Here is a 15,196-nt window from a genome sequence, read left to right as displayed (position 1 = left end):
ATACATAATTTGAATTTTTGGAAACTTTAACTGTGCTGTCAACTTTAGAAACAGCTATCCCAATTTACTGTGGTGAGTTGCATTGTACAGAAATTGACAGCCATATTGGTCTAGAAATGTTAATTTTTTTATTTTTATTTATTTTTATTGATTATTTTTTCCATTTGTACAGGGGTAATGCACTGTATTAGATATGTAAGGTCATATCTACCTGGGTTACATGTAGAATATTACAGAAACTAATATTCTCTAAATAATGAAAAAAAGAATAAGATAAGACTACAAGAGCAAGAAGTGATTTAAATATGTTCAGGGACCATTTTCATCTTCAGAATTAAGGATTATTTTAATCTTACATCATTGCCTTTTCTCTTTTACTTTCCTTTTTAGTTTTATTTTAGGATTCCCTATTTTTAATGTTCATACAGAGATTTCTTTAACTGAAATACCAAATAGTTTCTCTGGTGTGAAAAACAATAATAGTACACAGGATCCTAATGCTATAATTAATAATGTGAAATAGCAAGTAAGGGGCTAAAGGTGTAGGGAAAGTGGGAAGGGTAGGGGAAAGGTAATAAGGGAGAGGAAAATAATATAAGAAATTGAAAAAATGGAAATAAAGTGTTTGTAAATGGGGAGGGGAGGAGGGGGTGAAGGGAGGGCAGCGACAAGGGGAAAAAATGACAATCAAGACCTATCATGTAAGGTACAGGATCCCAATAATGAATGTAACTGTATTGTATACCTAGATTGTACCAATAAACTCAATAAAAAGAAAAAAAAGGCCTATTGAATCACAGCAGACTTTTCAACTCAAACTCTCGGATCAAGGAGAGCCTGAAGTGACGTATTTCAATCCATAAAAGAAAACAACCCCCAACCTATACTGATGTATCCTGCAAAACAATCTTTCAAAGGTGATGGAGAAATAAGATACTTCCATGACAAAGAACATCTGAGAAACTTCATGAATACCAACCCAAAACTGCAAACAATTTTTTGTTCTCATTGAGTTTATTTGTACATTTTAGGTATACAGTGCAGTGACATTAATCATTGGGATCTTGTACCTTTACATGACAGGTCTTGGTTCTCATTTTTTCCCCTTACCCCTGCCCTCCCTTCACCCCCCTCCCTTCCCTATTTAAAATACTTTATTTCCATTTTTTCATTTTTTCCTTTTCCCTTATTACCATTTCCCCTACACCTTTATCCCTTTTCTTCATGTTTCACATTGTCAATTATATCATTAGGATCTTATGTACCATTATAGTTTTTCACACCAGAGAAACTATTTGGTATTTATACATGTGTGACTTATTTATTTCATTTAGGAGTATATCCTCAATATGTATCCACTTTCCTATGAATTTAAAATAACCTAGAAAAAGACTATTAAGGTCACAACACCACAAGGCCCAACAGAGCAAATCAATTACACAAGGCAACAAACTAAATTGACAGAGGGAAATTTAAAAATAGCCAATAAAAGGACAATAACATGACAATGAGAGGTCAATACATGTCAGTTATAACCATCAATGTTAATGGCCTCAATTCAACAATCAAAATAAATAGATGGGCAGAATGGATTAAGAAGCAAAATACAACTGCACACTATATACAACAAAGATACCTAGTTCTAAAAGAAACTCATAGACTGAAAGAAAAAAGATGGACCATGGTTCTCCATCTGAAAGGAGCCCAGAAAAAGCAGGGGTAGCTCTCTTATTTGGCCACAGAGTAAATTTCAAACAAAAATTGATTAAGAGAGGCAAAGAAGGTCACAACATTCTTGTAAAGGGAACAACTCAAGAGGAAGAGATGACAATCATAAATATATATGCAGCAAATATTAATGCCCCAACTATATAAAACAAATATTAAGAAACATGAAAAAACAAATAAGCACTAATTGTAGTGGGGGACCTAAATACCCCACTATCACAAATAGACAGATCCTCGAGGCAAAAACTCAACAACAAAATATTACAACTGAACCAAGCTTTTGAAAAAATGACCTTATAGACATCTACAGATGCTCCACTCCAAAAATCAGAATATACATTCTTTCAGCTGCACATGGGTCATTCCCCAAAGTAAACCACATACTAGCTCACAGAACATGTTTAAATAAATGCAAAGGATTGGAAGTTATTCCATGTATATTATCAGATCACAGGGCAATGAGGATGGAGATCAATAGCATAAGAAACCATAAGAACTTCACAATAACATGGAAATTAGACAACACTCTCCTGAACAATCAATGGGTCACAGAGTAAATTAAAGAAATTAGTCAGTTTTTACAAATAAATGAAAAGGCCAATAAAACATACAGGAATCTATGGGACACAATGAAAGCAGTTCTATGTGGAAAATTCATAGCAGTGAATGCCCACACTAGGAAAACTGAGTCGCTCAAATAATCAATGAAATGATGAATCTTTAGCTCCTAGAAAAATAAGAGGAAGAAAAATCCAAAGCTCATAAAAGGGAAGAAATTATATGGATCAAAGCAGAAATCAATGGAATGAAGACTAAGAGAACTATACAAGAAAAAATCAACAAATCAAAAAGTTGATTTTTTGAAAGAATAAATAAAAGCAATAAATGCTTAATAAACCTGGTCAAAAAAGAAAGGAAGAAAGAGAGAGACAGGAGAGAGAGAGAGAGAGAGAGAGAGAAAGGGCTCAGATTCCTGCAATTAGGAACAAAAAAGATGAAGTCACAGCACATCCAGCAGAAATCCAGAGGATCATCAATACCTACTTCAAGAACATGTGCTCTAATAAAATGGAAAACACAAAAGAAATGGACAGATTTCTAGATACTTATGATTTACAAAAGTAGAATGAAGGTAAAAAATTTCTGAATGCCCCAATTACAATCAGTGAAATTGGAAATGTAATTAAAAATTTAGCAACAAAAAAAATCCCAGGTCCTGATGAATTCACTGCTGAATTATACAAAATATTTAGAGAACTCCTGCCACTACTCTTTAAATTTTTTAGTGATATTGAAAGGGAAGCAATACTTACTTCCAAATTCATTCCTGGAAGCAAGTGTTACTTTGATTACAAAACAAGGGAAAGACCCGCTGAAAAAAGAGAACTACAGGCCAATCTCCCTAATGAATATAGATGCAAAAATCCTCAAAAAGATACTGGCAAACAGAATACACAGGATCATCAAGAAGATCATATGCCCTGACCAAGTCAGACTTATCCCAGGGATGCAAGGATCATTCAACATACATAAATTAATAAATGTAACACACTATATTAATAGAGTCAAGAACAAAAACCATATGATCATCTCAATAGATGCAAAAAAAATTTGACAAAATTCAACACCCATTCATGATAAAAACTGTGCAGAAAATTGGGATAGTCTTTAACTCAACTTCATAAAGTCCATCTATGAAAAGCCAATAGCCAACATCATATTAAGTAGCCAAAAATTGAAAACTTCCAAGCTAAAATAAGGAACAAGACAAGAATGTCCACTGTCACCACTCTTGTTCAATATGGTTCTGGTAACATTAGCCACAGCAATTAGATATGAAAAAGAAATTAAAGCAATAAAAATAGGAGAGGAAGAAATTAAACTGTCATTATTTGCTGTTGATATGATACTTTATGTAGAAGACTGAAAAAAACTCTGCCAAAAGACTTCTAGATTTAATTGACACTTTCAGCAGAGTAGCTGGATAGAAGGTAAACACCCAAAAATCAATAGCCTGCTTGTATATAAATAACAGAATCACTGTGAGAGAAATGAAGGAAATAATTCATTTCACAATAGCATCCTCCAAAAAAGAAATATCTAGGAATCAATCTAACGAAGGAAGCAAAAGACCACTACACTGAAAACTACAGCACTCTGAAATAAAGAGATCAAAGAGGATATAAGAAATGGAAAGATATCCCCTGCTCCTAGAGGTAGGAAGTATCAACATAGTGAAAATGTCCATACTTCGAAAACTGTTATACAAATTTAATGCAATCCCAATTGAAATTCCAAGAGGCTATTTCAAGTGAAAACAATCCAAAAATTCATTTGGAATCAGAAAAGCAATATAGGCAAGAGAGGCATGGCAGAGGGGATCACAATCCCCAATTTGAAACTATACTACAAAGCTACTGTTATAAAAACAGCATGGTACTGGCAACAAAAAAGACCTGAGGATCAGTGGAATGGATTGGAAGATGCAGAAACAACTCCAGATGTACTCAGCCACCTCATCTTTAACAAAGGAGCCAACCATCCTCAGTGGAGGAAAGATAGCCTCTTTAATAAATGGTGTTGGAAAAACTGGATTTCAATCTGCAAAAGATTAAAACTAGACCCTTATTTCACCATGTACTAAACTAAAAAGCAAGTGGATTAAAGATCTAAATATTAAAAGAGAAACACAAAACTTTCTGGTTAGATAAGTTAGATAGAACTCTTGAAGACATAGGTATAGGAAAAGATTTTATGAACAAATGCTCAATAGCATAGGAGCTAGCACAAAGAATCATCTTATTAAAATCATCTCATTAAAAAGCTTCTGCACTGCAAGAGAAACCACCAACAGAGCTAAGGGACAACATATAATGTAGTAAAAAAATTTACCAGATGTTTCTCAGACAAAAGACTATTATACAGAATATATGAAGAACTTAAAAAAAAATCAGGCTCCCAATGTATAAAGACCTGATTTAAAAGTGGTCATCTGAAATGAACAGACATTTGTCAGACAAATAAGTAAAAGCAGCAAATAAATATATGAAAAAATGTTCAACATTACTGGTCATTCGAGAGATGCAGATGAAAACAACACTGAAATTCCACCTTACCCCAGAAAGAATGGCTACTATCAAAAAATCAACCAGTAACAAATGCTGGCAGGGCTGCAGAGAGAAAAAAACCTTTCTCTACTGTTGGTGGGAGTGCAGACTGGTGCAACCACTGTGCAAATCAATATGGAGATACCTCAAAGAACTAGGACAAGAGATTCAGTTTGACCCAGCTATCACTCTGCTGGGTGTCTCTTCAAAAGAATGAAAAAAATCATATCACAAAGATGTATGCACACCCATGTTTATAGCGACACAGTTTGTAATACCTAAAACATGGAAACAGCCCAATTGCCCATCAATTGTAGACTGGATAAAGACGATGTGGTTTATCTATAAAATAGAGTACTACTCAGCCATAAATAATGAGAAACTAGAGTCATTCCTAGGAAAATGGATGCATATCAAGGCCATACTCTTAAGTGAAATAAATAGGAAACACATATGTACATACAAAATCATTTCTCTGGTGTGAGAAACTAAGAGTGTAAATAAGATCCATATTGTATAACGGATAATGTGAAATAGGAATAAAAGAGCTAAAGGTGTGGGGGAGGTGGGAATGGTAGGGGAAAGAGAATAAGGGAAAGGAAAAAGTGTGAGAAAATGGAAACAAAGTGTAAATAGGGGAGGGTGGAGGAGGTGAAGGGAGGGCTGTGTATGGGGAAAAAATGAGAACCAAGCTATGTCCTATAAAGGTACAAGAGTCCAGTGATGAATGTAACTGTACTGTATATCTAAAAAGTATCAGTAATCTGAATGAAAAAAAAATTTAAAAGGCAAATGTAAAACTACACTCCATGGGGTAGGAATGGGCCTATGAGAAGAGCTCATGACTGAGTCTCTTTATGTCCTGCTATTATTGAAGGATCCACAGGTGAAGATTGACAGCAGTTATGATTGAATGGGACATGACTCATCTCAATGACATAGTTACTTTCTCATCAATGAGACACAATATCTGACACACAACTTAAAGTAGAACATGTTTGTTGTTGCCTCAGTTTGTGCAGGGCTTAGTCCATAGGGAGCTGGCTTCAAGCAGGGCAGCATGGCAGAGGAGCATAATGCAAGAGAAACATCTCATGGTGTGGTGATGTAAAGCACAGAGAGGGATTGGGGCAAGAGAGAAGGATATATACCCTGGCAGACCACAAGTGCAGTGACTCGCCTTCTCTAAACAAGTTTCACTTCCCAACAAAACATTTAGCTATAAACTCATCCATGGGATTTTCTACTGATGAGTATCATACCCATGTTCCACCACCTCCTGAAAGCCCCACCTATAAGCACACAAGGCTTCAGTGAGAACACATTGATATAAATCATAACACTCACCTATCAGGAGGGGGACTTTTTGACCTCACATTTATACAGCAAGTGTCATGTCATCCGTAAACCTTTTCAATTTTCTCCCACAAACTACAGCCTTCTGAACTACATGGTGAGTTCTAATCACAAAAACATTTGTACTTCTCTGGTGAGATTAACACGTTTTTTCTGTATTGATTAGTCTTTCTGTCTTGGAGACAAATGCCTGACATCTGCCACTCAAAAGAGAGAAAGTTTATTTTGGCTCATACCGTCAGGGGATTCTGTCTGTAAGGTGCTGGCTTCAAGGCACAAACATCATGGCTGAAGGGTATGGCATGGCAAAGTTACTTAGTTCATGGTAGGTGGGAAAAAGAGCTTCTAGGAGTATGTTTTATTGATCCTTTTGGCAGGTCCCAACTCAGTCAAGTTTACAGTCCACCAAACAGTCACATAGGGGTTAATACTCTGAGTTCTTTATATAATGCAGACATTAGTCAACTACCAGAAGAGTAGCTGACACAGATTAGCTCCCATCCTGTAGTATCTCCTCACTGTGTTTTCGCCCCTGCTGTAGAGAAATTTCTAATTTGATGTAATCCCAATTGTTGATTCTTGATATTTGATCTATCTGCTTTTGCTTTTCTAGTTTGGATGTCTCTGTGCTTCTGGCTTCAAGTGTTTCTCATACACTTTCTTCTAGCAGTTTTTAAATATTTGGTTTTATATCTAACTCTTTGATCTATTTTTACTTGATTTTATTTTATTTTAGTACGGGGAGTGTGACTGGGATCTAGCTTTAATCTTTTAAAAGTAGATAGTCAATTTTCCTAGCATCATTTGTTAAACAGCATGTCATTTCTCCAGTATCTTTTTGGTGCTGTGAAATTGATCTCAATGTTAACAAATCTAGTTAAATGTTATCATTTTGTGCCAACTTCTACAAATATTTTCCTCATTTGATTACTTGCTTTTTAACTTTATGAGAATTTTTTAACAAAAACTTGCATTTTTATGTGTGTATATATATATATCTTTGAGGCAGTTTTTTCCTCTCATTCCTACAAAGATACTGCCAATCAAATTAAAAGAACACACAAATAACATATAGTATATATAAATGATATTTATATTACTTTATTATAAATATTAGTGTTATGATAACAGAAATACAATGCATATAAAATTTCCTAGTGTGTGCATGTTTCATTTTTGACAGGTATATTTAATTCTGACTTTTTGATCATTGTATATATCTGTGTGTTGCTTCCATTATTATTCACTAAAAACAACACTACCATGACCTGAGTTTAGTATTTTCTTTCCATTTCCTGAAAACCCACTTAGCTGTTTAAAGTCTACACTCAAAAGAAGTTCTCTTTCAGAAATTAATGATAAAAGATATTCTTCCTTCAAAGATGCTGAAAAAACTACTCCTCCAGTTATTCTTGAAAAATGGAATTTCTCATTTGCCATTTCAAACACAATTCTTTTTCACAAAATTGGATTGGGAGGCACTAACACTTTGTGATCATCTTCATTTCAGGATAGATCAATCCTGGGAGTAGAAAGATGAGATGAGTGCAGGATTCTGTGGGTCACTGCATTGGATGAAGCTAGTTGTCATAACAACACTACATGAATTTGACATACAAACCTATAACACCAAGCTTAGAGATTCGGTTCTGTGTGTTAAAATAGAGTGTCCCTAGATAGAACTGTCACCCTTTAGTACGGCTCTGATCATATTCCTGACCAAGTGCAAATCAAACAGTTAATTTCATCTTCATATGCATGTTAAAAGGACAGTGTTGATGCCTGAGCATCATTACACATTCTTTACACTTTCTTCTGCAGTAAATATTTACACTCGGTCTCAGCAGCACCAACACATTAATCTCAGTAACACATCTGACAATATTCGAAGGAATCTTAGGGACAGCAGAACACCTGCCCTGACATACATTCTACCCACTCACCAGTAGAAAAATCAAATGTCTCTCCTAAAAATTACCAAAGGGACTCTGGAAAGTTTTAAGAAAATATGTCCTAGACCAAAGCAGACTCTGCCCATAAACATGAGACAAAAATGACACTGGAATACTGTGCTCTTGTCCTTTTTATTAGAAGGAATTTCTAAAATTTCCACAGTATGTTCCACTGTGATTAATTTCTTTGTGTTTTTTAGGGGAGGTGAAAAACCCTGGTCAGACAATTCCCAGAACTGTGCTTTCTGCCTTGTCCATCGTGACTGTGATATATTTATTGACTAATGTATCCTTCCTGACAGTTTTGACACCAAAGGAAATCATCTCTTCAGGTATGATTGTGTGGGAACACGAGGGAAATCATCACATCTACCTACTTAGATGAGTATACCTTTAAACTAGATTTATTTGATATGCCTTTTGTAATACAAACATAATATGTTCATGTTTTGAGCTTTAAAAAGAATCAAAGGAAAAGCAAATGTCTCAATCATTTACAAAAGATAAATACTTGATAAATACTAAGTTCTGATAGAAGAACAATGTAAAATACTATGAACAGAAACAGAGAGGGGGAGGAAGACAGAAGAAGGAATATGAGGTGTAGAAAAGGAGGTAGGAAAAGAAGAGTAGAGGAAAGAAGTTGAGGTGGAGAAAAGGAGGTGGGAAACTGGAAGAAAAAGGCACCAAGAAAGAAATATTTTCTTAGATGATTCATCATTTAGGATAAAATAAAATACCTATTCTAATTGAAACTGTTTCAAATAGGCAATACCATTCTCATTTCTTAGATGAAGAATCTGAAATTGCAGATATTCAATTATGTACTCACTGTCATCCACCTAAAGATGGACAGAGTTTAGATTCAGAATCAAATATCAGTCAATATCTTACATTTATGAAAATTGTTTCCCCTTCAGGTTATTGGTAATAATGGTGTATAAATATGAGAAACAATTTAAAATATCAGATGTTCAAAAATAGTCTTTCAAATACCACCAAGAATTATATTCAAAGTTACATAATAATTGACAAAATAAGACTCAACCCTAAAGTTCTAATTTAAAAATCCATATTCCGATCCATACACCAGTAAAAACACAAACTGAAAATAGTAGATACAAAGGTAGCCACAGAGAAATATAACCATGTACAGACACAGACAGATGTGAAAATATATATAATTTTACATGATTCCAAATCAAAAGGAGCCTTTATGCATCTATCCAGAGACTAGCATAAAAATGCTATACTGATTTCAAAGAGAAAGACAAGTACAAGTCACAAAAAAGTAAACCGATGTGTGTTACTATTATGTATTCCCAACTTTTGGTCTCCCAGAAATACTGAAATACATTAAAGGCAATGCTTTAGATTGTTAAAAGAGGGGAGAAATTATAAGTTGCCTCATATTCCACCTAGAAATCAGTCTGCAAGTTCTATTTTCTCACATTTCTTCAAGTATTTTCCTCTCATCATTCCCACTCTTACTGTTGTAGTTCAAGCTCTCCTTGTTCTTGCCTGGTTTACATGAACAACCTCTTAATTTATGCTCTTCTTCCAGTCCAGTTTCCTTTCAATATCTACAGATAACTTAATAAAACACAAACTTAATCAGGCCACTTCCCTGCTTCAACACTTTGCTGTCATTTTTGCTTGCCTGTCCTCCCAACCTCACTCTCACAGGTTCTGCAACCACCACATCAACACTCCCACACCACCTTCCTTCAGACCAAATGGCCACCACTCAACCAACCAGAGCAGCTTGTGAACCAAGTCCTACTCCATGCCTAACATTCTGAGCTCATCCACTGCACCCTTCTGCACAGCAGTCTACTCTGCATCTCCCACAATATTCCTGGATGTCTGCAACCTGAAATAATTGTCAACCTCATGTGGACAGTAAGACTGATTACAAGTACAGTTCTCTAGAGCCTGAGTACCTCATCCCACATAAAAACTACTCATAAACAACTATTTCCATTTTATTGGTCAAAGCACAAAGAGATTCAAGGAGAAAAATGAATCTTTCTCAATTGTAAGCAACAGCCAACTCACATCACAAAAGCTATAGATTTAGGAAGAATGAATTTTGTCATATTTGCAAAAGAGCCAAAGTGACTGTGACTTTTTGAGTTTTGTTTAATGTTTGTAGATTCTGTTGCTGTCACGTGGATGGACAGAGTATTCCCTTCCATGAAATGGGTCATTGCACTGGGGATTTCAGCTTCAATGACTGACAGCACTTCTTGTGGAATACTTACAGGATCAAGGCTGATCTATGCTGCAAGCCAAGAGAAACAATTGCCTATGATCTACTCTATGCTTAACAAGCACCTCTCTCCAGCTGTAGCTTTGATCCAGTTAATCATTATGTCATCTATTGCTGTTATATCATCTAATTTAATCAACTTACTAAAATATCTAGGAATAGCATCTTGGGCTTTAAGTGTGATAAATAAGATTGCTTTACTAAAAATGAGATACCAGGAGCCAGATCTACAGAGACCTTATAAGGTAAATCAAAATTGAAATGTTAACATTAAATTTTTTTCCTCAATAAATAAAATTTGTTGTAGTTGTATGTATGCTTTTAAACAACAGCTAGCCCAATTTATGAAATATTTGATCTGGGTTTGCATTTTCCTACTTTATGATATGGGCCACTTGTAGCCTGAATTAGGGGGGCAGTCTAAAATTTCAATACAAATGTGTTTATAAGGAAGTTAACATTCATTTTCATCAACTTCGAATAATAGGCAGTAATATTTAGGTGAGAAAGATTTTTAATTTGTATAAGAAATTTAGTAATTGAGAACTTTAATGATAATGAATCACTGTTCTGTATGAATCGATGAGCAAAACTATTAAAAATTACAAAGTTTATATTGTGATTACTTTTTATTTTATTCATTAAGTTTATTGGTATACTTTAGATATACAATATGATGATATTCATCATTGGAAATTTGTATATTTACATGATATATTTTGGATTTTTTCCCATTCCCCTGCCCTCCTTTCAACCCCTCCACTACTCCCTGCTTAAAAAGCATTTGTTTCAATTTTTCATTTTCTTATATTTATCCTTTTTCCTTCTTTCCTTTCTCGTACACCTACCACTTTCCTTCTCCTTTGGATATTTTCTCCCTATTTCACATTATCTATGCCTCATTTTTAGCTCTATTTACACTTGCACTTTCTCATATCAGAGAAATTATTCAGTATTTACACATGTCCTACTTATTGAAGAGTATGACTTCACTGTGCATCTATTTAGCTATAAATGTCTCTAATTTCTCATTCTTTATGGTTGAGTAGTACTCCATTTTATTTTTTGAAAAACACATTTTCTTCATTCAGTCTCCAGTTAATGGACATTTGGGGTGTATCCAAGTTTTAGCTATTACAAACTGTGCTATGAACATGGGTGCACATATATCACTTTGTATGATTCTTTTAATTCTTTTGTGAAGATACACAGCAAGGGAATATCTAGGTCAAATGGGACCTCTAATTCTAGTTTTTTGAGGTTGTCTCCATAATTATTTCCACAATGGTTGCACCAGTCTACACTCCCACCAAAAGTGGAGAAGGGTTACTTTTTTCCCCACAACCAGCCCAGTATTTGTTATTGGTTGATTTTTTAAGCAACCAAGCCATCATATGTAGGAGAAATTATATCAGACTCTTTTTTGAAAAGATTATCCTGACAATAGCATAGAAACAGAGTAAAAAGGTGTGAATAGAGGCAGGCAAACAGCTGGCCTGAATTCTTTTATTAACCATGCTTTATTCAAGAGTTACTTTATCCAAGGGTTACTTGATCATGCTAGATAAATGATGCTAACCTGGAACTGAAAGCTAATCTTCTGAGAGAAGAACTAGTTTTTGTTATTTGTATTAGAGTGAAGAATGTATTATTCAATGAAGAACACACTGGTGTTCTCATCTTTTTTTAATTGAGTTTATTGGTACATTTTAGGTATACAATACAGTTACATTCATCATTGGGAACTTGTATCTTTACATGACAGGACTTGGTTCTCATTTTTCCCTTTGTCCCTGCCCTCCCTTAACCCCTCTTTCCTTCCCCCTTTAAAAGCACTTCATTTCCATTTTTTCATTTTCTCATATTTTTTTCTTTTCCCTTATTAGCTTTCCCCTACCCTTCCCACTTTCCCTACACCTTTAGCCCCTTTCTTCCTATTTCACATTGTCCATTATATCATTAGGATCTTATGTACTACTATAGTTTATTCACACCAGAGAAACTATTCAGTATTTATATGTGTGACTTATTTATTTCACTTAGGAGTATATCCTCAATATATTTTCTGTTTTATTATTGATGCTGCTGCACTAGGACAAATTTGTACTTGAAAGTATATTAAACAATTAATAGCTTGGTTTCCTAAACACTCAAACTAAGAATGTTTCAATGGCTAATATTGAAATGATATTGTTAATTTCTTATTTACGACAGGGAATGATGTAGGTTTCCAGGGCTGGAAGTAAAAATTTTCACTGATTTTAGTAAATTAATGGTATGATGTCATTAAGAGAGAACTTTACTTAGAAATTGTACTGTATAATTCTATTCAATTGTACAGTAATGTGCACTAATCGTGTTTCCTATAATGTAAAACTAAGAACATCTATTTGAATATATTTGAAAATACATGTGCAGTTATCTCCCCTTTGTTATCTACGGTTTGTAAAGCATTTTGTAAAAACTTGTCCAAGAAAAGAGTTATCACTAATCTTAGTTTTCTTTTTTCCTTTCAGGTGTGGTGGCCATTAATATTTATATCTTTAGCTATATCTGCCTTTCTAGTTTTTATGCCAATCATTCAGTCTCCTAAAACAGAGCTTATTTATCAAGTTATGTTTGTTTTAGGTGGACTCCTCTGTTACTTGGCTGGTGTTTACCTTAAACAACGATCGGCTTCTTTTGAGAAAATTACTTGTTATTTACAATTACTATTTAATATTTTACTATCTGATGATCATGAAACATGCATTTCTGCAAATAAAAATGAATAATAGATAAATATTTGTGAAAATAAGAGAACTTAATTTGTAAAATTTAAATGAACAAATATACCCTTTGGAAATCCCTATACTATACAGAGCAAATTTAGGCACTCAGGTACATGTATTTATTAATAACTAGTGATATAACATCTCTAACTTCAAAATGCAGATCAATGATAAATAGATGTGCAATAATTAGGATTAGGAACATTCCCCATAGACTCGAGTATTGAAGAGTTTTAGCCATTTAAGGTAATGCTAATGGAAGTGATGGACACTTGGAAAAGAGATCAAAGTGGATAGCATAGGTGATGTGAAACATGTTTTCAAGGGTATTTTTTTCCTAGCCATTTCTTCAATCTTTCACTCTGCATTCTCTGCCATAACAAGAGACACTTCACTCCACCACATACTCTCCATAATGACATTCTGCCTCACCACAGGCCCAGAAGCAACATGCCATAAAACACAGCACTGAAACCTCTGAAAACACAAGATAAAATACTTCTTGCTTCCTCTCTGGAGATTTTCCCTGCAACAGAAAACTGACATCAAAAGTTGGTATTGAGAACCAAGATAGTTCCTATGACTAGACTTAATACTGTGGTTCAAAAGTTTATGTGCAACTAAAGAGCACACTGAGATCTGAACTAATCATTGGAGGAATGCACTGAGGGGATGAGGCCCTCTGTAATACAATCATCTTCTAGAAGCTCTACTTCTGAAAATACCAGACATGTCATGGATATTTTACATCTAAACAATTACTTTCTCTCCTGACATCCAAAATTCTTATGTGCATCACATTGCACAAAATTTCTTTAGTCTACCTTAAGAAATTGTCAGGATTTCAACAATACCAGCATGCTTACAACTCCATGTCCAAAGTCTGCTCTGAGATGCAAGGAAAATTCATGCACAGTAACCCTTTTAACTTCAAAAGAAGTGAAATACCTCAAATACACAATAGCGCAAGTTAAACAAACTCATTCCAAATGAGAGGAATAAAGAAATAGAGAGAAATTGATATTCTTCCAAGGCAAGATCAAAACACAAGAAGGCACATGGTAAATCCTACAGCTCTATTTCCCACCATCCAGAGCATGTGGTGCAGAAGTGGGATCACCAAAGGGCTTTGATAGTCCCACCCCTGGCCTTGATTTATGTTGCCCTCTTGGCCAAGTTTTGTTCATTGTCAGTGGCTTTCCTCGAAGACATTCCACATTCCTGGTATCTCCATTTTCCTGGGATCTACACTGCACTTTAGGCTTCATTCTCATAGCTTTATGCATAACATTCTCAAGGGATCACTGTATCTCCTCCCAGGCCTTTCTCTGAAATTTCAATGACTCCACAACTCTTCCATTATGTGTGACTACACAATCTGCACCACTGTGGATTACTTTAAGGTCTGCCACCAATTCAAACAGCAGCCAGACAACGTGGGCCTAGGCAATACTGCCCTCTGAGTTCCTGTGTGGTTTAACTTGGCATACACATCTCTACATGGCCTCAATTACACAGGGCACCTGAGGCTTCATGTCAAAGCAAAGTCTTTCAAAGGTATTTACACTTTTAAACACACTGGACCTGTGCAGGGTGGAGTCCAGCATTCTAAATGCAGTCCATTTAGAAGATAGTTTGGAGGCTCAAATTTCAAGACTCAGCGGGCCTGAATTTCAACCTTCCAAAGATTAAAACTAGACCCTTATTTTTCACCATGCACTAAACTAAAATCCAAGTGGATTAAATATCTAAATATTAAAAAGGAAACACTAAACTTGCTGGAGGATAAGGTAGGCAGAACTCTTGAAGACATTTGCATAGGAAAATACTTTATGAACAAATCCTCAGTAGCACAGGAACTAACAGAATGAATCAACAACTGGGATCTCATCTTATTAAAAAAAATCTCTGCACTGCAAAAGAAACAATCAATAGAACTAAAAGACAACCTACAATGTGGGAAAAAATTTTTACAAGCTGCTCCTAAGACAAAGGACTATTATCTAGAAT

The 15,196-nt window shown here is 34.9% G+C and overlaps 1 protein-coding gene across 1 annotated transcript in view; it reads left to right on the top strand.

The window, feature by feature from the left end:
- The window catches only part of LOC104877027 (solute carrier family 7 member 13), a 65,233-nt gene extending 50,355 nt beyond the window's left edge, over nucleotides 1–14,878 (top strand). Inside the window, exons 3-6 of the mRNA XM_010645320.2 lie at nucleotides 8,344–8,475; nucleotides 10,299–10,660; nucleotides 13,044–13,171; nucleotides 14,779–14,878. Of these exons, the coding sequence (XP_010643622.1) occupies nucleotides 8,344–8,475; nucleotides 10,299–10,660; nucleotides 13,044–13,171; nucleotides 14,779–14,878 (722 nt within the window). The remainder of the gene's footprint in view (nucleotides 1–8,343; nucleotides 8,476–10,298; nucleotides 10,661–13,043; nucleotides 13,172–14,778) is intronic.
- The last annotated feature ends 318 nt before the right edge of the window (nucleotides 14,879–15,196 follow it).

This window comes from Fukomys damarensis, unplaced genomic scaffold, assembly GCF_012274545.1.
Source record: "Fukomys damarensis isolate Sample0158 unplaced genomic scaffold, DMR_v1.0_HiC HiC_scaffold_5, whole genome shotgun sequence".
Taxonomy (NCBI): Eukaryota; Metazoa; Chordata; class Mammalia; order Rodentia; family Bathyergidae; genus Fukomys; species Fukomys damarensis.
This window is presented reverse-complemented; position numbering and strand designations above follow the sequence as displayed.